Source organism: Triturus cristatus, chromosome 4_2 (genome assembly GCF_964204655.1).
Source record: "Triturus cristatus chromosome 4_2, aTriCri1.1, whole genome shotgun sequence".
NCBI lineage: Eukaryota > Metazoa > Chordata > Amphibia > Caudata > Salamandridae > Triturus > Triturus cristatus.
In genome coordinates this window covers 638580234-638605427 of record NC_140586.1, presented here as the reverse complement: position 1 = coordinate 638605427, position 25194 = coordinate 638580234, and the positions used below count along the sequence as shown (strand labels likewise).

Sequence of the window (25194 nt, the reverse complement as noted above, 5' to 3'; positions counted from 1 at the left end):
TACCACTAGAGTATATTATGCAGCAAAATGGAAAATATTTGTTGTATATTGTAACAACAATAATGATCGGCTAGATGCCGCTATCCAAAATATTATTTGTTATCTTTTGCATCTACAACGAGCTGGTCTAGCTCACACATCCATTTGATTGCACCTTGCAGCAGTAGCCGCATATTTGCAAAACAGACAACATTTATCTTTGTTCAAGGTTCCAGTAATTAAAGCCTTTATGGCTGGCCTTAAAACAATAATACCACCCAGAGTACCTCCTGCACCAGTTTGGAATCTCAACATTGTGCTTACAAGACTCATGGGTCACCTTTTGAGCCATTACACAATTGTCTATTACAGTTTCTTTTTTGGAAGGTTGCCTTCCTCATTGCTATCACCTAATTAAGTAGAGTTCGTGAGCTACAAAAATTAGCCTTGGAAGAACCCTTCTTTCAGCTTCATAAAGATAGAGTAGTTCTTCGCACCAACCCAAAATTCCTTCCACAAGTGGTTTCTGCTTTTCATATTTTCATATCGATCAATCGGTTGTTACCTGTGTTGTTCCGTCAACCTGAATCAGTAGCAGACAGAACTCTTCACACACTTGATGTCAGAAGAGAGTTATTGTACTATATTGAAAGAACAAAAGATTTTTGTAAGACAAAGCAACTATTTGTTGCATTTGCTACACCTCACAAGGGTAATCCTATCTCTAAATCTGGTATTTCTAGATGGATTCTTAAATGCATTCAAACTTACTATAATAAAGCTAAAAGAACGTTATCTATACCTCCTAGAGCACATTCCAGTCATAAAATAGGAGTATCTATGGCCTTTTGGGTAACATTCCTATAGCTGACATTTGTAAGGCAGCAACATGGTCCACACCACACACATTTACCAAACACTATTGTGTGGATGTGTTAGCACGGCAACAAGCCAATGTAGGGCAAGCAGTATTAAAGACACTTTTTCAAACTGCAACACCTACTTGTTAGCCACCGCTTTCAGAGAATACTGCTATATAGTCATGTGTATCTAAAGCGCACATGTCTCAAACAGATTGTGTTACTCACCCAGTAAGCATCAGTTCTTGGCATGTAGAGCTGTAGATTCACATGCACCCTCCTACCTCCCTGGGCACCTGTAGTTGTTGCAGTTTTCATTATTTACATTACATACGCATGGACATCTCAGTACTACGCTCTTGCGGGAAAACAATCTAACAATGAAGTCAATGCCCATGCGCACTATCACCTAAAGGAGAAGTCACCTTACCTCGTGACTGGGAAGGACTTCTTCAAAGAAAAATAACTTGGGAACATCCGGACCCAACACTAGATGGCAGTAGTATGCAAAGCATCTGAATCTACAGCTCTACATGCCAAGAACAGATGCTCACTGGGTAAGTAACATAATTGTTTTCTGTAACTCATTTGTGTCGATCCTTCACTGGACGCAGATGTCTCAGAACGCTATAAAACGAATGTTATGCTTAGTACCTGTATCAAGCAAGAATATTCCTTGACAGAGCAATGCTCAAAAGCTCTGCCCAAAGTGCAAAAAGAAAGAATTCTAGTTGTGCAAGTGTATTATCTTTAACCAGAATAGTGCCAGAAAATTGCAACAAGACTATATTCCTCAAATGGTTGACAAATTCTTCATCATGTTAGTATTGAAGATTATATGTTATTCAATATGCAGAGGAGGGAATGCTGTAGTTTCCATCCCTGTCGGATGAAACAAGCAGTCTTTTGGAAATTATCTGTGTGGAGTGGTTTGTGCCGATTCCTGAACTCTAGGTTTGTTTGTGTAAAGGCTGAAGTCTGATCCTGCACTGTTGAAGTCAAACTATTGATGTTGCATCTGTGTTCAGTAATTTTCTAGTGAGCTTGTATCACTCTTATCCCCACAAAACCTTAAATGTTTGGGGTGTATATGTGTACATTTGAGTTTTCCTATCATTGTGATTAGTTTTGTTTAATATGCTACATCCCATGGGATTCCTGGTTTGATTGATTTTTTGGCTAAGTAAGGTCATTCTGCATGACTGCTTGCCATGCTCTTTAATTTGGAAGTGCTCCATAATCAACATTCACTTGTACGGAAAGTAAACAGAGGGGGACTGGTATCAATTTGAGAGCATTGCATTTGAAATGAAATTGCAATAAATGCGTTCTGTTGCATTAGCAGAATAAGCTCTTGGGCAAATAAAAATATGTATAATCTTTTTTTCATATTACTCAGGAGGGCGAGATGCCAATTCATGAACTACTTAGCCTTTATGGCTATGGCAGCACAGTTCCTCTACCAGGAGAAGATGAAGACGAAGAGGAGGAGGATGAAGAAGATGATGATGTTGATGATGACAATATTGATCATGATGAGAATAGTGGCTGTAGTGGTGAAAACAAGGTATGTATTTAGCTCTTCTATGTATGTGGTCTACTTTTTTCATTGAGTTTTTTGTCTTGTTTAAACTTGTTTTTGGTACGGTAGGTCAGTCGTTATTGTAAATATAAACTAATCTTGGATTTCTTTCTGTTTCTTTATTTGCATTCTTTTGTTTTTCACTTCTGTGAAGAAAAAACATCAATTCCAGTAGAGCTTTTTGATGTTGAGCCTCAAAGGCCTAAAGAAAAATGAAACAAATCTAAAAATAATAAAATAGTTGGGTGTTGAGGTATTTCCTGAAAGACGTGACATGATGTTCACCGTGTAGAGATGGGCAACAAATTTCAGATGTGGGGGTTGATGTAGCTAATAGATCTCTCGTTAATACGGGAGCGGTTCACTTTGAGACTCTTCAATAGGTGGGCAGAGTCCAGATCAGCCATAAAAAAAATTATTGTTAAATTCGGGCCATGTTGGTTTTAGTAGACTGCGTGAAGCAGATAGTTTTAAAAATGATGCGTTGTTTGACTGGGAACCAATGGTATGCCTGTCTGGCTCAAGTGAAATGTTCATATGTGCTTAGGTTTTATACACCGAAAAGGAGTGAGAAATATATGGTAAGGGTATACCCTCAACTTCCCTATTTTACTATGCAATAAACACAAGGAGAGGGGAGACCCAGTTATTTGTGACTGTGTTGGCCTTGCCTGTATCCGAGACAAGTGAGCGTAATTCACCCAGGTAAATTGGTGCTTCCTTCACAATTTTTCAGACAGTAAACTTTCTCTGGGGTAGTGTGAAAATGAATATATATATATATATATATATATATATATTCCTCACCCACAGGTACCAACACCTGTGGCATGCTTCATCATTGGACCTTCACTCAGACACTATATGTGAATGGTTGGGCTCTACATGTTTGTCAGTGGAGCTCTTTGAGTGTTAGCAGTGAGTGAAAGCCGGGTTGAGTGAGTGTGTTAAAATAGCCTTTAAATCCTTTGTAACAAATGTATTATTCTGGGATCTAGGGCGAGGTTAAAATAGATCAGTGTGATGCTTTTTTAAGTGAATGTTCCCAGGCATCCGATAGGTCGACCTGTTTCAGCCTTTATATAGCCCGTGAAGGGTCAGTAGGTTTTCCTCATGACCTCGTTTTTACCCTGCTTTTTGCGATTGGTAATTTTCTGTGCAAATAAATAGTAAAAATACATGCACGTAACCATACAGACCATATTTATATGGACTTTTTCCTTGTATGGTTGTTAACTGAAAAGAGAAAAAGTGGGGGACAGATTGGGCATCATTGAGCGCTCAAACTTTTTTGCATTGTTAGACGGCGACCTCAGAGGAGCCCGGAAAGGGGGTCCTGACTACCCTGAGACCCACCCTCAAAGTATCGTAGCCGGGCACTGGCGGGAGACTCCTCAGGAGGAGGAATCCCGTATCGAGGATCGTACTTCTGGCACCACACGACACAGAAACACCACACCGTGCGTTCTTAGGAATCCCTCTTTATCAAACAGGTTAGCACTGCAAATATGTACAAGGAGAGCGCGGGCTCAATGAGTCTCGGAAGGGATAGGGGGTAGCGGGACAGTCTCTGGTAAAAGGTTCAAGGCAAGGACGTACCCGGCGCACAGCTCACAATCCTCGAGCTGGGGGGTAGGCCTGTTGTCGTTGGGGTCCGGCGGGACCAGTGGAGTCTGTGGAAGCCGCGAGTCACTCAGCGGGCTCAGGTACAAGTTCGGAGGTCTTACGATCTTCAGTGAACCGCGAGTCACTCAGCAGGGCTCAAGTACAAGTTCGGAGGTCTTACGATCTTCGGGGAGCCGCGAGTCACTCAGCAGGGCTCAGGTACAAGTTCGGAGGTCTTACGATCTTCAGGGAGCCGCGAGTCACTCAGCAGGGCTCAGGTACAGTTCGGAGGTCTTACGATCTTCAGGGAGCCGCGAGTCACTCAGCAGGGCTCAGGGGGTTCTAAGTTCCAGGAGCCGCGACCGCGTCAGCAGGCTCTCGTTGTTCCAGCGTCGAATCTGCCGGACAGTCTCAGAGCACCCCTTGTTATAGGTCGACCCCTCTTTGATGTCCGGAGTCTGTGCAGGCAGGGGTCTTGTCACCTGGGGGTCGCTTGTCGGGGTTTCCTGCCATTGTCTTTTGATCCTCTCAGGGCCGGGTCGGGAGGAGTCCCAGACACCCAGCAGGCGTGGAGCCAGCTCTCAGGGAGGCCGGAGGGCCGATCGAAACTCAACGTCCCAGGGGAGTTCAGAGGTGCGATAGAAACTGCTCCTCCCTCTCTCATCCCCTGGCAAGCGTGGTGTCCTCCAGCCGGAGTGGCGCCGCTAGGCCCGGGTCGCGCTGGGGCCGGGCGGCCATCTTGGTGCATGAAGTGGGCACGCGGGCCCGGGGTGGCCGAAGGGAGAGAGGCCATGGACGAGGATGTCCGGGTCGGGTGCGTGTGTTCTGGTGGAAAGGATCGGCTAGGCCGTGGGCTCGGGGCTGCAGGTACCAGGTTAGGTGGTGCGGGGACAAGTAGAGCCATGCTACGAGGCCGGGTCCAACACGCGTCCCCCCCCCAGCTGAAAGCCGGAGAGAACTGCCCATCATCTTGGGGGGTTCTCTTCGCTGAGGCGGAAGAACCGGGAGAGGCCGTCAGCGTTGGCGTGGTCCGTACCAGGGTGATGTTCTACGGTGAAATCCATCCCCTGGAGGGAGATTGACCATCGCAGTAGCTTGGGGTTTTCTCCTCGCATCTGCATGAGCCATCGCAAGGGCCGATGGTCGGTTTGGACTTTGAAATGGGTGCCGAACAGGTAGGGGCGTAGTTTCTTGAGTGCCCAGACCACGGCAAAGGCTTCGCGCTCAATGGTGCTCCATCTCTGTTCTCTGGGCAACAGCCGCCGGCTGAGGAAGGCGATGGGCTGGTCTAGGCCTTGGTCATTTACCTGGGACAGGACGGCCCCAATGCCATGCTCGGAGGCATCGGTTTGGACTACAAACTCCTTGGAGTAGTCGGGAGCCTGGAGGACGGGGGCAGTACACATGGCCTTCTTTAGGGCATCGAACGCCTCCTGGCAGGCAGTCGTCCACTGCACCTTCTTTGGCTGTTTTTTGGATGTGAGTTCTGTGAGGGGGCCGACAAGGCTGCCATACCCCCGGATGAATCTTCGGTAGTAGCAAGTGAGGCCCAGAAAAGCTCGGACCTCCGTTTGGGTGGTGGGGGGTTCCCAGGCCAAGATGGCGTCGATCTTCGGCTGTAGAGGGGCGACCTGGCCACTCCCGACCTGGTGCCCCAGATAGACTACTGATCCTTGCCCAATTTGGCACTTGCTGGCTTTTACTGTGAGGCCTGCCTGGCGCAGGGCGGTTAGCACCCTCCGGAGGTGCTGGAGGTGCTCACTCCATTCGGAACTGAAAACGGCGATGTCGTCTAGATAGGCCGCGCTGAACTGTTCCAGCCCGGCCAGGACTCTATTCACCAGTCGCTGGAAGGTGGCCGGGGCATTTTTCATTCCGAAGGGCATTACGCGGAAGCGGTAATGCCCATCTGGGGTGGAGAAGGCGGACCGCTCCTTGGCTCCCTCGGTGAGCGCAATCTGCCAGTATCCGCAGGTGAGGTCGAATGTGCTGAGGAACCGGGCTGCCCCGAGTCGGTCAATGAGCTCGTCGGCCCGTGGAATGGGGTGGGCATCGGCTCGGGTGACGTCATTGAGCCCCCGGTAGTCCACGCAGAATCGGAGCTCGGGGGCGACACCGGGGGCCGCTGCCTTCGGGACCAGGACCCAGGGACTGTCAGATGGCTCGATCACCCCCATGGTCAACATCTTCGAGACTTCAGCTTGAATGCAGGACCGGACCCGGTATGCTCGGTGTCGCACCGGCGGGCTGTCCCCGGTGTCCACGTCATGGACACACCAGTCGGTGACTCGGGGGATCAGAAAGAAGAGGTCGGCAAATTGTCCTAGGAGCTGGCGGCAGTCCTCTTGTTGCTGGGCAGTGAGAGCTGGGGAGAGGTTCACTCCTTCCACGGAGCCATCCTGCTCCTTGACACACAGGAAGTCCGGGAGGGGATCGGACTCATCTTCGGCCCCGTCATCGGTGGCCAGCAGGAGGCTCAGTTCTGTCCGCACGAAGTGAGGCTTGAGGCGGTTCACGTGAAGGACCCGAAGGGGATCCCGAGGCGACTGGACGTCCACCAAGTATGTGACTTGACTCTTCCGCTCAATCACTTTGTAGGGCCCGGTCCACCTGTCCTGGAGGGCGCCTGGCTTCACGGGGGCCATGACCCATACTTGTTGGCCCGGCTGGAACTCGACCAGAGTGGCATTCTGGTCGTACCAGCGCTTCATCTCTTCTAGGCTTGCCTCTAGGTTGGCCTCGGCCAGTGCTCGGAACTTCCTGGTCTGGTTCCGGAGGGTCAGAACATATTGGAACACATCTCGTGGGGTGGTCTGGGGTGCCGCCTCCCACCCTTCCTTAACCAAACTGAGGGGACCTCGGACGGGGTGTCCATAGAGCAACTCAAACGGGCTGAACCCTAGGGACTTCTGGGGGACTTCTCGGTAAGCGAACAAGAGGCAGGGGAGCAGGACGTCCCACTTACGCCGGAGGGGCTCTTCTAGGCCGGTGATCATCCCTTTCAGAGTCCTGTTAAACCTCTCTACTAGGCCGTTCCCTTGGGGATGGTACGGGGTGGTGAACTTATAGGACACTTCACATTGTTGCCACAGGGACGTCATGTACTTCGAGATAAAATTAGTGTCGCGATCGCTCACGACCTCGCGGGGAAAACCCACCCGGGAAAAGATCCCCATCAGGGCCCGGCCCACCACGGGGGCCGTGACGGTGCGTGGGGGGATAGCCTCAGGGTATTGGGTGGCGTGATCCACTAGGACCAGGATGAAACGGTGACCTTGGGAGGTGGGGGGGTCCAGGGGCCCCACAATGTCGATCCCGACTCGTTCGAAGGGGGTACTGACGACCGGGAAGGGTTGGAGGGGAGCCTTGCGCTTCCCCCCACTCTTCCCACTAGCTTGGCACGTGGGACAGGACTTGCAGTGGGCTTCTACAGCTGCTCTCATTCTAGGCCAGTAAAAATGGGTCACGAGACGGCTGTAGGTCTTGTCTTGACCCAGGTGGCCGGCGAGGGGGACGTCGTGGGCTAAGCCCAGGAGGAAGTCTCGGAAGCGGAGGGGTACCACCAGCACCCGTCCGGATCCCAGCTCCACCGACTTCTGCTCACTGTACAAAATGTTATTCTCCCAATAAATTCGGTGCGTTCCAGTTTGGTCGCCTGCGGCTTGGCCCTCGGCCTGGCGCCGCAGTCCGACCAGGGAAGGACAAGTGGCTTGCTCCCGGCAAAATTCCTCCCGGGTGGGCCCGCCCTCGTGGCGCCATTGGGCCAATTCGGGTAGATCGCCTAACTCGGGGACCGGGGCGGTGTCGGACGGTGAGGGTTCGTCGCTGGCGACTGACCCTTCCGATGGGGGGACGGGAGGACCCTCTGGGGTTACTGTTCTGACTTCTTCGGTCGGGGCGTCTTCGACTTCTCCCAGGGGGGGAAGTCGAGCTGACATAAATCGGGTGGTGGCGCACACCCACTCGGGGAGCCCCATCATTCCTAGGTGGGCCTTGCGCTCGACGTGCTTCCAGGGAGAACTCTCCAGGTCGTTCCCTAAGAGGCAGTCGACCGGCTGGGAGGTTCTTACGGCAACCCTCAGTTTACCTGTCACCCCACCCCACTCAAACGGCACCAGGGCTACCTGACACATACTCTCTCTATTATCTGCGGAAATTACCGGGCAAAAGACATTGGGGAGGATCTGCTCCTCGGGGACTAAGTGCCTGAGGACACCGGTGAGGCTGGCCCCGGTGTCCCGCAGGGCCTCTATTTGGTGGCCATTGATCTTGACGAGCTGCCCGTATTTCTTCGTGTTGGAGGGCAGGAGGCTACCAGGGACCATCTCTCTATCTCCCAGGGATACTAGGGCCATAGCTGCGGGTTCCCACTCCCCGGTTTCCTCAACCTCCTCCCCCAGAGCTATGTTGGCTATCTGTCTTGCAGGGGTGATTTGGGTGGCCATGGGGCACTCTGGGTCATTGGCGTAGTGCCCTGGCTTCTGGCAACGAAAGTAAGTGACGGTTACCCGGTGTCCCCGTCTCCCGGGGGGTCCGGTTACTGGTGGGGGGGGCGCTGGAAAAGGTGGAGGTTGGGTCTTTGGGGGGCTAGGCTGGGACTCTCGCTGCCCTCCCTGGTTCCCTCCTCCTCTCTGGCGGGGTGGTCCCTGACTGGCTCGGGGGTATTCTCCTACCATGCCCCGGGGGACCCGGGTGTTGGTCCAGCGGTCTGCTTCCACCGCCAGCTTCCTGGGATCGGTGAGTTTGCTGTCAAGCAGATGCTGGCGAAGTTCCACAAAGCAGTTCGCAGCCAGGTGTTCCCACAACATGAGGTTGGTGAGTTCCTCAAGGGTGGTGACTTTGCTGCCCTTGATCCACCCATCGAAGGCCCGACTGAAAAAGTTTACATATTCCACCCAGGTGGTGCCCGGGATTTTCCTGCAGTCCCGGAATCGCTGACTGTACATCTCGGGGGTGAGACCGTACCTTGTGAGTAGAGCCTCTTTCATGTGGCTGTAGGAGGTCTGCAGAGAGATGGGTAGGTCGAGCAGGGTGTCTCTTCCTTCGCTCAGAAACCGTCCCCACAACCCTGCCCCCCAGTCCTTCTGCGGGACCCGATGGGAGGTCATGGCGACCTCGTAGGCCCTGAACCATTGTTGAATGTCATCGTTTTTATAATATTCTTTGACCACGTCCTTGGGGATGTGGACCTTCTGCTCCGCTGGGGAGGCCGCCTCTCGGTTTCCCGGGGGCCTCCCTTCCTCGCTTCTGGCCTTGAGCTCGATTTCCTTCAAGCTGCGTTCGTGCTCTAGTTGGAGCTTCCTTCCTTCGTGTTCCCGTTGGAGCTTCTTCTCTTCTAGCTCGCCTTGCACGCGCATTTGCTCTACTGCTAGCTTTTTTTCCGCTAACTTTAATTCGCCTTCGATTTTGAGTTTGGCTAACTCGAGTTCGTGATTGCGGCTTCTCTCTCTGTCCGCGAGTTCTTCCGGGGATAGGCCCCCGTCTGGTACGATGCCTCGCACCTGATTGCTGCTGCTTTCGCCTTGGGGGGGGTTCGGCTTCGTCGGGGCGCTCCCCCGTGCCTTCTGGGCGGGAGGCCCCGGCATCCACCCAAGCTTTCAGTGCTTTCTGCAAATCTTCTTTGGTGTTGAGACCGGTGGTAGCGATTTTAAGTTCTTTGCAGAATTGCTTTAGTTCTTTGTGCGTGTATTCTTCTAGTTGTTCCACCTGGAACACCCTGTTGGCGTTGGTTTCTGCGGGGATCATGGCGTTTCCTTCTGCCATTTTTGTCGGTAGTGCGTCCGTCGTTCACGGTACGATCTCTAGGTGATGGGCCCGAATCCCGTCGCTTGCCACCAATGTTAGACGGCGACCTCAGAGGAGCCCGGAAAGGGGGTCCTGACTACCCTGAGACCCACCCTCAAAGTATCGTAGCCGGGCACTGGCGGGAGACTCCTCAGGAGGAGGAATCCCGTATCGAGGATCGTACTTCTGGCACCACACGACACAGAAACACCACACCGTGCGTTCTTAGGAATCACTCTTTATCAAACAGGTTAGCACTGCAAATATGTACAAGGAGAGCGCGGGCTCAATGAGTCTCGGAAGGGATAGGGGGTAGCGGGACAGTCTCTGGTAAAAGGTTCAAGGCAAGGACGTACCCGGCGCACAGCTCACAATCCTCGAGCTGGGGGGTAGGCCTGTTGTCGTTGGGGTCCGGCGGGACCAGTGGAGTCTGTGGAAGCCGCGAGTCACTCAGCGGGCTCAGGTACAAGTTCGGAGGTCTTACGATCTTCAGGGAGCCGCGAGTCACTCAGCAGGGCTCAAGTACAAGTTCGGCGGTCTTACGATCTTCGGGGAGCCGCGAGTCACTCAGCAGGGCTCAGGTACAAGTTCGGAGGTCTTACGATCTTCAGGGAGCCGCGAGTCACTCAGCAGGGCTCAGGTACAGTTCGGAGGTCTTACGATCTTCAGGGAGCCGCGAGTCACTCAGTAGGGCTCAGGGGGTTCTAAGTTCCAGGAGCCGCGACCGCGTCAGCAGGCTCTCGTTGTTCCAGCGTCGAATCTGCCGGACAGTCTCAGAGCACCCCTTGTTATAGGTCGACCCCTCTTTGATGTCCGGAGTCTGTGCAGGCAGGGGTCTTGTCACCTGGGGGTCGCTTGTCGTGGTTTCCTGCCATTGTCTTTTGATCCTCTCAGGGCCGGGTCGGGAGGAGTCCCAGACACCCAGCAGGCGTGGAGCCAGCTCTCAGGGAGGCCGGAGGGCCGATCGAAACTCATCGTCCCAGGGGAGTTCAGAGGTGCGATAGAAACTGCTCCTCCCTCTCTCATCCCCTGGCAAGCGTGGTGTCCTCCAGCCGGAGTGGCGCCGCTAGGCCCGGGTCGCGCTGGGGCCGGGCGGCCATCTTGGTGCATGAAGTGGGCACGCGGGCCCGGGGTGGCCGAAGGGAGAGAGGCCATGGACGAGGATGTCCGGGTCGTGTGCGTGTGTTCTGGTGGAAAGGATCGGCTAGGCTGTGGGCTCGGGGCTGCAGGTACCAGGTTAGGTGGTGCGGGGACAAGTAGAGCCATGCTACGAGGCCGGGTCCAACATGCATCATCCCCAGTAGTGAGGTTATTAAATAGGCTATAAGTATTTAGGTGAAAATTTTGTGCATGCCTTAAAATATCTGTCACCATCTCTAGAAACTCTGCATAATTAAAATTTAAAGTAGTACTATGGAAAATACATTAAGAAGGAAAAACAGACTAGACCTATTACATGCATGACTTGTTTTTTCAACAGACCATAGGGGTCCCAGAGGAGGACAGACTTTGTAGTCACACACTAAGAGGCTAAAAATCATTTAAAGTAATTTTGTTGTAAAAGAAAATTATTTTTGCTGTAGCAGAGCAATTCAGCTAATCAGCGTAGAAAAGTGGGACGTGAAATAAGGAGAGAAAAGACCTTACTGCATCAAGAGTACACGTCCGCTCGTGGTCGTAGCATCTTCCTGTGCCCCTGCATGTTGAGGGAGGCATGTTCATTCTCTCCTTTTAAGTGCCTTGTGTACCCTTGTCATGTGATCTTTGGTCACGTGATTGGGACCGGAAAGGAAATTAAAGAAATACTCTACTGATTTAAACTCCCATTTTCTACGCTGATTAGCTTGATTGCATCGATTTACCTGGGTGCATTACGCTCTCTTGTCTCAAATACAGGCAAGACCGACACTGACACAAATAACTGGGTCTCCTCTCGCCATATGTTTATTGCATATTTGCTTATGCACATGGCTTTCCTTATTCCAAAGTTTTGAATGGATTTTGATTGCAGTTTATTTAATGGGTGACTAGGTAAGCATAGAGGTTATAGACTACATTTTGTGTAGAATTGGCATAAGTAGATTTTGGAATAAATGGTAATATTTTGTTTATTTGATAAAGTGCATGTTAATCTGTGTTTGAAGGCATAAATCCTGTTTAGTAGGAATGCCCATGGATTTTACATAGTCCAATTGAGCACGTGGTTACACAGCAGTTGTGTTCAGAATAAGCCTGGCCATGCTGGAGTATATTTATTTCCCTACTACAGTTAACCCAGTCTTGTCTCCATTAAGTTTAAGGAAGTTTTTGTTCTTCGATACCTGGTCGAAGTTTAACAGGACTGGAGGTTTGTCTGAGAGAATGCAGCGCTCTGGTGGAAATAACTTAATCCCTTCAGCTGAGCTCCTAGCTGGTTTACCCATTATCTAGAGCTAGAAACACTTTTTTTTCTTTGAGGTAGTATGAGCCATGCATTGTTGAATGAACTTGCTGCACTTCTCTTCATCTCCCGTCACCCTCTTGTTTAAAAGGATTTCCTTAACAAATCCATGCACTTTAATTTACCTTACTAAGGTAGGAACGTGTTACTTACCTGTAACTGCGGTTATCCAGTATTGGTATCTTTCATAGATTCACATGCCTGAATCATTCCCCGTCGTCGGTATGGGAGTCACCGGTAAATAACAAAGCAATGTCTTGGTAGACATATATAGTAAAAGGCCCCAAAGGCCTTAGCTTAGTAAGCTATCCACGTCCTTATTTAAAAAGGACCAAAGATTGGCCAGTAGCCAATCAGCTAGCACCACCCTCTAGAACCTTCCTGGAAGGAGCTCTAGTCCCTCAGATTTTCGTAAGCACAGTGCTAAGTAGTTGTATCACTGAGAGATCCAAGAGAGCCCTTCCAGGGGAGGTGGGCGGGTTGCATGTGAATCTATGAAAGATACCAATACTGGCTAACCGCAGTTACAGGTAAGTAACGCGTTCCTTATCCAGTATTAGGGTATCTTTCATAGATTCACATGCCTGAATCAGAGTAGTAAGCAATAATAAGCACATTTCGGAAGGAACAGTAAATATACAGTCACTAGATAATAACATATCCATGTGAAAGATAAAAGCACTAGAAACAATGACTCAGCCAATGTATACATTACAGTGCGAAATGTGCGTAAAGAGGCAAGGATGGTGGGATGAAAGGAAGGGCTCACCTCTACTGAAATAGATGACGGAGTACCGCTTGGCCCACTGCAGCATCCTTCATGATGTCCGTGTCCAGGCAGTAATGCTTGGTGAATGTATGCGGCGTCTTCCATGTGGCCGCTCTACAAATGTCCACAATGGGCACCCCTGTAAACAGTGCCATGGAAGTAGACATTGCCCTTGTGGAATGGGCACGAACTGTTGATCGCAGTGGACGTCCTGCCTGCTGGTGACAGAAGGTGATGGCTGAAGAAATCCAGCTGGAGATACTTTGTTTGGTGAGCGGTAGCCCTTTTCTAGGCCTACTGTACGCTACGAAGAGTTGATTAGACTTACGAAATGCTTTCGCTCTATCAATGTAAAACTTTAGGTAGCGCTTAATGTCCAATGAATGTAGAGTTTTCTCCGCCACTGTTTGTGGATTCGGGAAGAATGAACGTAGCACGATAGGTTCGTTAAGATGGAACTGAGATGGAACTTTAGGAATAAACTTTGGATTTGTGCGAAGAATGACCCTATCCTGTTTGAACTGAAGGAACGGGTCTTGGATTGAGAATGCCTGGAGTTCCCCCACTCGCCTTGCCGAGGTAAGGGCCAGCAGGAGCGCAATCTTCCAGGATACATACTTAAGGTCTGCTCTGTGTATTGGCTCAAACGGGTGTTTCATTAGTTGAGCCAGAACCGTGTTGAGATGCTAAGCCGGTGGTACAGGCTTTACTGGAGGAAATGTTCTAAACAGTCCTATAAGGAATTGCTTAATAAGTCTATTAGACCACAAAGATGGACGTGTAGAGGATCTCCTGAAGCGTGATATTGCTGCTAGGTGGACTTTAATGGAGGCATGAGCAAGACCAGATTTTGCCAGGTGCAGGAGGTACGGCAAGATTTGTTCCGGGGTGGAAGAAAGAGGGTGGAACCTGTTTGTTTTGCACCAGATACAGAATCTCTTCCATTTTAATGAATACGTTTTGTTGGTACTATCTGCTCGAGCCAGAATTTGTCTGCAATCCGGAGGAATGTCTAAGCCCTGAAACTCTCTGAACTCAGGAGCCATGCTGATAACTTGAGAGATGCCGGATCCGGATGCTGAACTTGCTGATTGTTGAGCGTTAGAAGAGATGGAAACGGCTTCAATTTGATTGGAGGTTCCAGGGAAAGGAGGTGAAGTTCCGTGAACCAGTGTTGGCGTGGCCAAGCTGGAGCTATCAAATATGAGAGTACAGGGCTCCGCTTTCATCTTCCGTAGCATCCTGGGAATCAGGGTAAACGGCAGAAAGGCGTACGCAAAGACGTTGCACCATGCGATCGAAAAGGCATTCCCCAGAGACCCTTGTTGGGGATGCCAGCTTGCAAAGAGTTGGCATTTGGCGTTTTGCTGGGTGGCGAAGAGGTCCAGAAGAGGCGTGCCCCATTGAGCAAATACGTTGCTGAGAACTAGTTGATCCAGCTCCCACTCGTGGCATGCTGCCTGTCTTCTGCTCAGAGAATCTGCCAACACGTTGTGGGCGCCTGGAACATAATCTGCTCGGAGAGAGATGTTGTGACGGAGCAGCCAATTCCAAATTTTTTGCGACTCACGAGAGTGTTAGCGAGCGAGTTCCTCCCTGTTTGTTCAAATAGTGCATTGTCGTTGTGTTGTCTGTTCGGACAAGCACTATGGAGTTTTTGATTCTTGAAAGGAAGGCCACCAGAGCTAGATAGACTGCGCGTAGCTCTAGAAGATTGATATGAAGTGCCTTCTCTAAGGAGGCGTCCGTGGTGATTATATGAGGAGCAGCAGGAAGCAAGAAAGGCAAGCCTTGAGAAAGGTTCTGGGGGTAAACCCACCATCGTAGAGCCTTTTTGATCACAGGGGTCACCTGGATGACGTCGTCGAAGGACCCTGTACACTGGACCCATTGATCCGACAGTGCTTCTTGAAGGTGTCGCATATGAAGACGACAATGTGGGACTAATAGGATGCAAAAAGACACCATCCCAAGTAGGGATTTGAAGAGACGCACTGACAGCGTCTTTAACGGCAGAACCCGAAACTGGTAATGTCTGCCCGCCACCATGAATCGTAGGAATTTTTTGTGGTTGCGGTGTATTGGTATATGAAAGTGGGCGTCTTGCAGGTCTAACGACACCATGTAGTCGTTCGCATTGAGTAGATGTAATACCTCCTGAATGGTGACCATACGAAACGACTGCTTTTTCAGAAACTTGTTCAGATTCCTCAAGTCCAATATCGGTCTCCATTTTTTCTCCTTTTTTCGGATGAGGAAGAAACGGGAGTAAAACCCTTTTCCTTGTTGGCTTGGGGGAACTCTCTCTCTAGCTCCCTTTTGGAGCATAATCTTCACTTCTAAGAGTAAAGGACGTAGATTTTTGTGACACATTTGGCGGGGAGGGGTTTGAGGAGGGATCTGTATGAATTTTAGAGAATGGCCGAATTGTACTAATTGTCCGTAGTTATTTTTTGCCAATTTGGGATAAAGTGGGAAATTTTTCCGCCAATCTTGGAGGGTGGAGAGAAGTTTGAGACCGGCTGCAGTTGAGTCATTGCCGTCGAGCGGCGCCCTTTTGTCTTCCTCCCTTGCCACGAAAGGAAGATTTTGGGTATGAGGATTGCTGTCGCTGTTGTTATTGCGAACGGTATTGCTGGGAGGAAGGGAAGGAAGAACGTTGTTGAAAATCTCCCCTAGTTGAAGTTTGACCTCTCCCTCTTGAACCTCGAAAGGAAGGGTTCCGAAATTGTAAGGTACCCAAAGCTCTGGCGGTATCAGTATCTTTCTTAATACCCTGTAATGCCTCATCAATATGTGCGCCGAAGAGAAGTTGGCCATCATATGGCATATCCAGCACTTTGGTTTGGACCTCCGGCCTGAAGGAGGTTGCCTTTAGCCAACCTTGACGTCGAAGGACCGCTGCGCCAGCTAGTTGTCGAAATCCGGTCGAAGCAATATCCATTGCGCAGTCTATAAGTTCAGAGGCAGATCTTTCCCCCTCTAGCAAGATCTTCCTGGCCTCTTCTTTTGACTCCTCTGGTAAGTCTGCCAAGTATGGCGCAATGTCCGCCCACATCTGACGATTGTAACGTCCTAACAGTGCTAGGGCGTTGGAGGCACGCACTGTTAAAGCCGACATCGAGGAAAAACGTTTGCCTATGTTTTCCAGTCGTCTACCCTCCTTATCTGGTGGAGCTGTCAACAGAGCAGCTGGGTTGTTTGACCTTCTCTGTGCGGCCTGGGTAATGACAGAGTCCGGCTTTGGATGGCCTGTGAGACAAGCTGGAGCAGTGTCTGGCGCTTTATATTTTTTATCCAGCCGTGGTAACACTGGAGGGACCGAGGAAGGATTCTGCATAATCTTTATGCCTTGTTCCCAAATGTAATCTATGATAGGAATTGCATGGACAGACTTCTTAAAAGGTTCCTTAAAATCGTAAAGGAAACAGTCCTGTTGGTGCGAGGGCATTGGAATTTGAAAGCGCTGGGCCGCTCGCTCTATGATATTATGAAAGCCGCCAATGTCCTCTGGCGGCGAGTCGGCCGTGGTACAGGCAGGAGAAACCGGGCAGGGAAGGATGTAGTCATCCCATTCTTCCTGGTGAGATTGGACATCCTGAAGCTCTCCTTCTTCAGGCTCCCCATCATCCTCGTCATCTGTGGTGGGACGAAGTGGCGATGTGACAGGCTCTGACTGCAAAACCAATGGAGGCGGTCGTGGCCTTGGTGTTGGAGGCCCAACTGGCATCCGGGGAAGGTGCCGGCGTCGGAAACCGTTGCTTATAATCAGATATCAGGAATTGGAGATCCGTGACCAAAGACGCAGGCAGACAAACCATGGAAGGTGGGGGCTGCACATATTCCTGAGGTGAAACCTCCTGATATTCTTGGTCAATGTCCTCTTGGTCAGAGATATCCTGATATTTTACGTGCAGTTGTGATGGACTCGTCGCAGCAGGGAATATACTGCCGTTATCTGAGTCTTCCTCGTCAAAAACTTGAGCTGGAGGCAAGGTTGGGACCCTACTGGGTGAAGTGAGGGCCGGAGTCAGTGCACGTTTAGTTATTTTGAGGTGCACATAAGTACTTTGCACATCAGAGTCCATATCCGTCGACGGGCCCGTTGACGGTAGGGTCGTAGTCGGAGTAACAGGTATTATTTGCATTTGAGACGTCGTCAACGAGGTCATCGTCGACTGTGTCGTCGTCAGCGACGAAGATGATGATGGTCTCTTCGTCGACTGTCGTCGACGACGAAGGCTTCGTCGACGGTGTCCTCGTCGGCGATGATGTCGACGAGGGAGCTTTCGTCGATGGTGTCATCGTCAGCTTAACTGACGACGATGATTTTTTAATTTTTAGCGTCGGCGAAATAGCTTTACCAGCCGGCGACGATGGAGTGGTTGTCGTCGACGTAGTCATAGATTGGGATGTAACAGTAGATATTGTCGCCGTCGACGAGGTAACATAGACTGCCGTCGATGGAGATCTCCTCGTCGTTGAAGCCACCCTCGACGAGGTCGTCCATGGGGTGGAGACTGGCTTCTTAAAGGTATGTGGCACATCCTGAGGAGAAGCAGTCCCTGGCAGAGGCGAGGCCAGGACCTCTGAAGACTTTTTGTGCATCTTCTTTTTAGGTGGCTGCGACGAAGGGCCCGGAGATGACACCCTTGGTCTTTTATGTGAGGAGTGAGAAGAGATAGTAGAACCCTCACTTTCCTCAGAGGACACAACAGTTTCCTTGTCCTTTAGTCTTTGCAGCCAGATTAAAAGGCGCCCTTCTCAGTCTTTCAGGGTCTTAGATGAAAAGGTACGACATACCTTACAGTCTTTCGAATTGTGGCTGGGATATAGACATTAAAGACAGTCTTTATGCTGATCGTCCACGTGAAGCCTCTTTTTCCCACAGGAAGCACAGGATCTGAAGAGTCCCTTCTTTGGGGTATCAGCCATGATGAAGCCAAGTAAATTTGTAGCAAGAAACACTGGAAATCCAGAAGCAATGAGCAGAGCTCAGTGGAGACTCCCTAAGCACGACAAGCGGTAGAAAATCTGAGGGACTAGAGCTCCTTCCAGGAAGGTTCTAGAGGGTGGTGCTAGATGATTGGCTACTGGCCAAACTTTGGTCCTTTTTACATAAAGACGCGGATAGCTTACTAAGCTAAGGCCTTTTGGGGCCTGTTACTATATATGTCTACTAAGACATTGCTTTGTTATTTACCGGTGACTCCTATCCCGACACCGGGGAATGATTCAGGCATGTGAATCTATGAAAGATAGCCTAATACTGGATAATAGGCTATTGTCCATGGTAAGCTTTTTTTTTCTCAGAAAAGTGCAAGAGCTGTTTAGGAATATTTCGTTAAATTGCGATGGGTTTTAGCCAGTGGGGTATTTTCCTTCCTAATTGTGTCTTTCCTCTTGTTGGCATTTCAATTGATACTGGTGTAGTTCTGTGTATTCTCTCTGGACCAAGTCCGTTTTTACAGGGCATATGAGATTGCCTCCAATTTTGGAAGAATCGCAGTTGTAATCCGATCTGCCCACAGTGAACCCTCTGAATTGTGTTTTTGGATTCTTCTGGAAATTTGTCTGCTAGACTCTCGGGCCTTCACAGAATAACTTGGCTCACGTATCTTTTTCTTTGTTTTTTTTTTTTACATTTCCTCCGCATCCAAAGTAGCCCCCTAATAACGTGGGTCTGGCGTCCAAATTTTTTTTAAAGGTCCCTAGACTGACAGCTAGAGGTGTCTTACATTAATAACAAGTACAGTGTACATTGGCTGATGGAGTAGAGGTCCATCCCTTTTAAGCTGTTTGTGTGCCTAAATGTTTCAACTGATACCCAGAAAGGGCTTGTGAGTTTTCGACCACGCAACTAGCTTTGGGTTTGTTGCCGTCAGCTAATCCTACTCTGTTATTAATGGTTTAAAATATGATTTCTGTATTGTTGGCAGCCAGTATTAGGACTTCCAGAAGGTCTATAGATTTAGGGATCTGTTTATAGTTTGATCAATACTTATGAGACTTTAACATCCTATAGTTTAATTCAGCTAGTGAGAATAAAAGACTCAAATGCACATCTGGGCTACAGGAAGCATCGATGGCCTTTTCTTCATGGCCTTAAACGAAGTCCTGCACTGTAGAGGGCCCTTAGGAGGACACTTTTATAGCTTTGCTTTCTCCTCCTGGTGGCTGCGTGTACTCTGTTAACCACCTATTTTGTCTGGTCTCTTCCTGGGGAGTTATAAATTCACTCTGAATTCAAAGATGAGGGTTTATGGGCACTGAGGTGCCTTGGAGGAGATTTGTCTGTCATTTGGCTCTGGACATGATGTAGACTGTGAGAGTTCATTGGCAATAAATCCAATCCTTTGGGTTTACAGGTACACAAGCTCGAAACTAAGAGGAAGTGTGGCACATGAGAAACCGCTATGGGTTTACTCAGGGTTCCGAAATATAGTATTCAATACCCCATTCTGAAGCTGCAAATCCACATTATTAGCATAGATGAGGGAGAAGCAATATACCTGTTTCACTGATAACTCTTGAAAGTCCAGTGGAGTGTCTTGTTTGCAGCCTTCTGTGGAGCCTGCTTCTGAGCTCGGAAGTGCCTTTAAGCCGAACAAGGTTAGCAATAGCAGGAGTCTGTAGTCTACAACTGTCTGGCGCATATTACTAGTTGGATGCATGATAATTACCTAAAGCTAAACACAGCTAAAACAGAAATGATACTGTATGGGACCAGTCCCTCTTTCTAGAACGATTCCTGGTGGCCTGCTGACGCTGGGCCGCGTCCTAACCCTGTAAATAAAGGGAGAAATCTTGGTGTTCTGCTTGATAGCCAGCTCTGTTTCTCAGAACAGATCACTCGTGTCACACCCTCAGGCTTTTTCCTTTGAAAAATGTTAAGAAAGATTTTCCTTTTCATTCCACTGGAGATGAAAAAACTGTTATAGTTGCCTTGATTCTGTCCAAGATAGATTATTGCAATGCTCTCTATCTAGGAATCGATTAATATTTGCATTCAGAACTCCAGTCTCTGCAAAACGCTGCAGCCCAATTGCTGCTGAAAATTCCCAAATTCAGCTCCATATCCAACTGTATCAAGGATCTCCATTGGCTGCCAGTCCAAGAGAGGATTGAATTCAATGCACTGTGTATGGTTTGCAAGTCATTGCATGGATTTGGGCCATGTGGCCTCCAGAAACATTTTGTCTGGGTTGTTCCCCAATGTGATTTAAGATCCTCCAATGCTAGTTTGGTCGCCATCCCTGGAATTAACCAGCATTGGTTGGAGAAGTGTGGCTCAATGATTAGAGCGGCAGACCCTGATGCAGAGGTCTAGCCCGGGACCAGGGTTCAATTCCCCGCCTCGGTGGGTCTTGGGCTCAAAAATTCCACGGACCTGATAATTCTCGCCTCGGTGCCATTCCAATCATTGAGTCCCACTCTGCAACTCTGGGCAATAGCTTGCTTAATCTCCACAACGGCCCACACAACGCTAAGGATGCCTGGCCTCCACCTTGGGGGTGCCCAGGAGTGGACGCCTCACAGGGAAAGCCAGGATGGGTTTCACAGCGGTATTCGTACAAGCGCCTTGAGACCCTTGCGGGTGAGTAGTGCGCTATACAAGTATCAATTTACATTTACATTGGCATAGCCAATAGGTCTCGCTTTTGGGACCTTATTAGTATTTAGTTATGCAGCACAATATCTTTGGGGCAACAACATTAACTGTTGCATGGTTAAACACTTATAAGGTCCCAAAGGCGAGACCTATTGGCTATGCCAATGCTTGTTTTGTTAGGCACAGGGAGATTAAGTGATTTGCCTAGGATCACAGGATGTTCAGCGTTGTTGCCAAGGCACGAACCCAGTACCCCAGATTCGAGGTCGACCACCCTAGCCATCAGACCAACTCCTCTTTCCTATAGATTACTTTGTGAAACACAGCAATTCCACTTTGGTTTTTTAAGCTGATCCTGCCTGATAAAAATTCAGGGTGGACGAGAGAGTCACTGATGACCCGAGAGGAGTGATTCAGCACATTATCAGTTAGAACAAGAATATCAACATCATGGTCAAGATGGTTGCAGAGATGTCAGTGCAGTTTACAGCAGTGCATCTGTCATTTAGGACAGTACCGTTTAAGGTAGTCAGGATTGTGTGGTGGGGGAAGCTGTGGATGACGCTGATCATAATGAGGTTTATCAGGCCATTTGATACATTACACTGATTGCAGGCTGGGGAGTTCGAGTTTGTGGTCCACAATGTTACGAAAGGAATGAGATTTAGAAAGATCAGGATCTATTGAAATCCACGGTCTGCTATTAAAGCCACATTGCATACGTAATTCCATTACATGAACCATGCATCTTTTATTGTTTGAAGCACATCTGTGAGAATTGTCCCTCTCCTTTCATAACAATAGAGGAAAGGATCTTATGTGCATGCACTCGGTTTAGGATATAATTTTGTTTCCTTTGTACTTCAAGCATTATCTGCTCTGTGTTGTATTCTGTGGTGTAGTGCTGTGGTGTAGTAATCCAAGAAGTCCATGGGCATGGAGGAATGTTGACGACTTCGGGAAGAGACGAAACCTTTTAAAAGCTGAAGGGTAGCGATGTGATGCACACCAGGCGAAATGTGGGCGGGCCTGTTGAAATGTCAGGACAGCAGTCTGGGCAGAGAACACGATAGAGGCAGATCTCTCCTTGTGGCTCTGCATTTCACCCATTGACAAGTTAAAACAAAAGTTTCTAATCGAATGCCAAAGTGAGCGAGGCATGAAGAAAGATTCATACCATGTGCACAGCTGGTGAAGAGTTTGTCTCAATGAACACAGACAATGGCGTCAATACGCTTGCTGCTAAAATAGAGCACCACCCGCAAGGCGGATAACTGGGGTGTGTACAAGGTGGATAACTGGTGTGCGCACAATCTTGTGAAACATTGTGCAAGATGTGAGAAAGTGGCTCTGTATATACTGTTTCCTAATAGGCACAGTCCCCAGAGGTTTGCCAGAGGCTAAAGTTAGATATAACCTTACTCTCTAAAGTGGTAGCTTGGTCGAGCAGTAAGGCAGTATCAGAGGACAGTGTAAAGCATTTGTTGCACACACTCAGCCAGCAAATGGTCTCACACACTCAGTAACTGAACTCTAGGCCAATGGTTTATATATGAAAAATATATGCTAGTTTTAGTTTAGAACCAACAATAGGTATTAAAATATACTTTCTCAGAATGAGATGCTTTAGATAAATACTTTTGCAATATGCAATTGACTTGTGTAGGAAGTTACAAGTGGTTGCAATAGGCAACACAATTCTAAACACAATAATACATTGAGTTCAATGGAAGTTTCAAAGTTATTTGCCACAGATTACTTTTAGGATTACTTTTGGAATTCCAGGACTGGATCCTAGATTCAGTCCTGGGTGAATACTTGGAATCAAGTGGTAAAAGTCGACTTAATTACTGTGATGATTTTTAGACAATATTTTGCCATTTTAAAAGTTGACACTTAAAAAATATTTCATAGAAAACAGTCAATGATTCCCTATGGCAGAAAATTCAAGTTGCAGGTATAGTATGTTCTCGTTACTTTTGTGATCCAGTACTGGGTGCCTAGACTCAGTACTGGGACCTTTATCCAAAACAGGTAAGTAATTACGTTTTCAGATATTATACGATTTTTAAAGAATATTTAACATTTGCAGAAGTTGACACTTAGAAGAAATTTCACAGAAAAACAGTCAATGGTTTCCTATGGGAGAAAATTGGGTTACTGGTAAGTACAGTTGTAAGTATTTTTCAGAGTCAGTGATGGGCACCAGTATCCAGCACTGGGAGCTCACCTAAGAGCAGGTGAGTATTTTTGTTTTCGTTACTCGGCTTATTTTTGGTGAATATGTTCAGTTTTGAAAAGTCCACACTTGGAAGAAATTTCAGGAAAAGCTAGTCAATGCTACCTTATAGAGAAAATTGAGTTATCAGATTAAAGGTAAGTACTCGACTGGCAGAGTTAAGGTTCTGGGCATAGACTCAGGGGTCTCCCAGGGTCAGATAGGTACAGTTGGTTCACCCTCAGCGGCACAAGGGCGGCCGGGTGCAGAGAGTTAGGCCCAATGTTATCCTATGAGAGGTAGGGGTGGCCTTGGTTGGTGGCTGCTGACTAGCAGGCCACGCGGCTGTGGGAGCTGGGCTCCTGGTCACTTACTTGGGGCAAGTGGGGAAGTAGATAGGTGTAGAGGTTGCACTGCCAGGGCCACTCGGGCGGCTGGGTGCAGGGTGCTTTTGAGCCTTAGGGCGCTCAATTGTTTTCAATGGGAAATCTCCGGTTTAGAAAAAGACTGCAAGCTCGGGGACGAAGATTCTTCAGGTGCCACCACCACTTCGAGAGGTAAGTTGGGTACTTGGAGGATAGGTAGGTACCCCGGGATTGGGCACAGGGGGCCACGGGACGCCGGGTGCAGGGGTGCCTTTTGGTGTCGGGAAATCTTACCCTCTGTTGATCGCGATTGGGGGGGCACCTGGTTCTGAGGCTGCAGGCTTCTTCAGGAGTGTCAAGGGAGGTCGCCTTCGGGTCATCCTCGTGGTCTTTGTTCACTCCGGCACAGGCCAGAGTGTGCTGGGTTCGCGGTTCCGGGCTGCTGCCAGGGATTAGAAGAAGTTGTTGGGTAGAGCCTCTACTCATGGGAGTCCCAGGGGGCTTAGAGTCAAAAGGTAGCTAGGTCCTCCGAGGTTTGTGAGGTTGCTGGCCACAAGAGATGCCGGGTTGGAGCAGGAGCAGGTTCGAGGGTCGACAGGCCAGTAGGGCTGGGGCCAAAGCAATTGGTGTCTTCCTCTTCTTAGCAGCTGCACGGCAGGTCTTCTTTCTTCTAGCTCTTCTTCGGATTTTGGAATCTGGAATCTGGGGAAGGAAGGTTCAGGGTGCCCCTAAATACTAGATTTAGGGGCGTTACAGGTAGGTGAAGGGCAGGGACCAATGAGTCCCTGTCCTGGGGTGGGTACACCCCCTATCCTGACGGTCTCCTGTGGGAGGGGGGTAGTAGCCTAGTCCTGATTGGGCAGGGCTTCCCATCTTCAAGATGGCGAGAGCCCGGAGATGTGCTTCACCTCTCCTCCCCCACCTGAGGGGTGGAGTTGGCAGGCTGGCACATCCCCTGTCCTTATTTGGGGTTTCCGGCCAAGCTTCCCGCCAGAGTGGGGGTTTGCAGTGGCCTGGGGAAGCTCACAGAGGCTGCATGCCTTTGAAGCTTCCCCCTGCCCATCCTGGGGGAGGAGATTTAGCACCTCGCCCAGGATGTGCATTGTTGCAGACCCAGGAGAGATGGGGCTCTCCTACCCAGGGGTCCAGCAACATGTCTGCTGTGTGGCAGCCTAGGCAGCCTCAGAACAGACGTGGATTGTAGGTTAGGTTTCAGGGGGCATCTCTAAGATGCCCTCTGGGGTGCTTGGTACATTAAATCCCACACTGGCATCAGTGTGGGTTTAATGTGCTGAGAAGTTTGATACCACACTTCTCAGTCTTCAGTGTTGCTATTATGGTGCTGTGGAGTTCGTGTTTGACGAGCTCCCAGCACCATATACTCTTAAATGGCAGCATTGCAATACAGTTCCCAGGAATGGACCTGGGTACTGTAGAGGCACAGGGCTCCTGCTCCTGTGCCCACACCATTGGCATAGGGCACCCAGCTAGAGGGGTGGCTGATGTATGCCATGGCAGTGTAGGTGGTGGGCATGGCACACAGGGATGTGTGCCATGTCGACTTTGTTTTGTCTTGTACCCAGACACTCAGCCTGCAAGGGCAGTGTGTGTGTGTAAGGGTACAGGGCCTCTAAGGGTGGCACAATGAGTGCTGCAGCCCTTAGAGGCCTTCCCTGGTCACAAGGCCCTGGGTACCATTTACTAGGGGCTGACATGTAGCCAGAGTTTGCCAATTTGTGTTTTGTGTTTTAGGGAAGGAACATAGGCCCTGGGCACCTGATTGGCAGGAGTCCAGGGCACACTCAGTCAAAGTACATTTAGCAGTTCAGCAAAAAGTGGGGGGCATATCATGCAAGAAAGATGGCACTTTCTCACACAAGACCCAAGCACACAGGCAACAGAAGCATGCACTTGGCTAGGAACATACAATGATCTAGCCCCCACATCTGAGAACCAAGTAATGCTCCATCTTGTACAGAC

At 49.3% G+C, this 25194-nt stretch overlaps 2 protein-coding genes across 13 annotated transcripts in view; one reads left to right on the top strand and one right to left on the bottom strand.

Moving 5' to 3' along the window:
• MIER1 (MIER1 transcriptional regulator) overlaps positions 1-25194 on the top strand; it is a 472995-nt gene that overhangs the window by 196905 nt on the left and 250896 nt on the right. For all 12 annotated transcript variants that reach the window (XM_085602332.1, XM_085602330.1, XM_085602336.1 and 9 more), the window contains one exon: positions 2239-2406. In XM_085602332.1, the coding sequence (XP_085458458.1) occupies positions 2239-2406 (168 nt within the window). The remainder of the gene's footprint in view (positions 1-2238; positions 2407-25194) is intronic.
• LOC146834793 (uncharacterized) lies at positions 15637-16749 on the bottom strand. Its single transcript, XM_085600217.1, has 2 exons — positions 16092-16749; positions 15637-16046 (listed from the first exon to the last, which is right to left on the bottom strand). The coding sequence occupies exons 1-2, from the start codon at positions 16747-16749 to the stop codon at positions 15637-15639; spliced, it is 1068 nt and encodes a 355-aa protein (XP_085456343.1).

Excerpts from the sequence above, each read along its gene's own strand:
- LOC146834793 (XM_085600217.1), bottom strand. The coding sequence starts at position 16,749 with ATGCCAGTTGGGCCTCCAACACCAAGGCCACGACCGCCTCCATTGGTT. Across the intron at positions 16,047-16,091 it reads CGCCCTAGCACTGTTAGGAC|ACTTACCAGAGGAGTCAAAA; the intron begins GTTACAATCGTC and ends CATACTTGGCAG.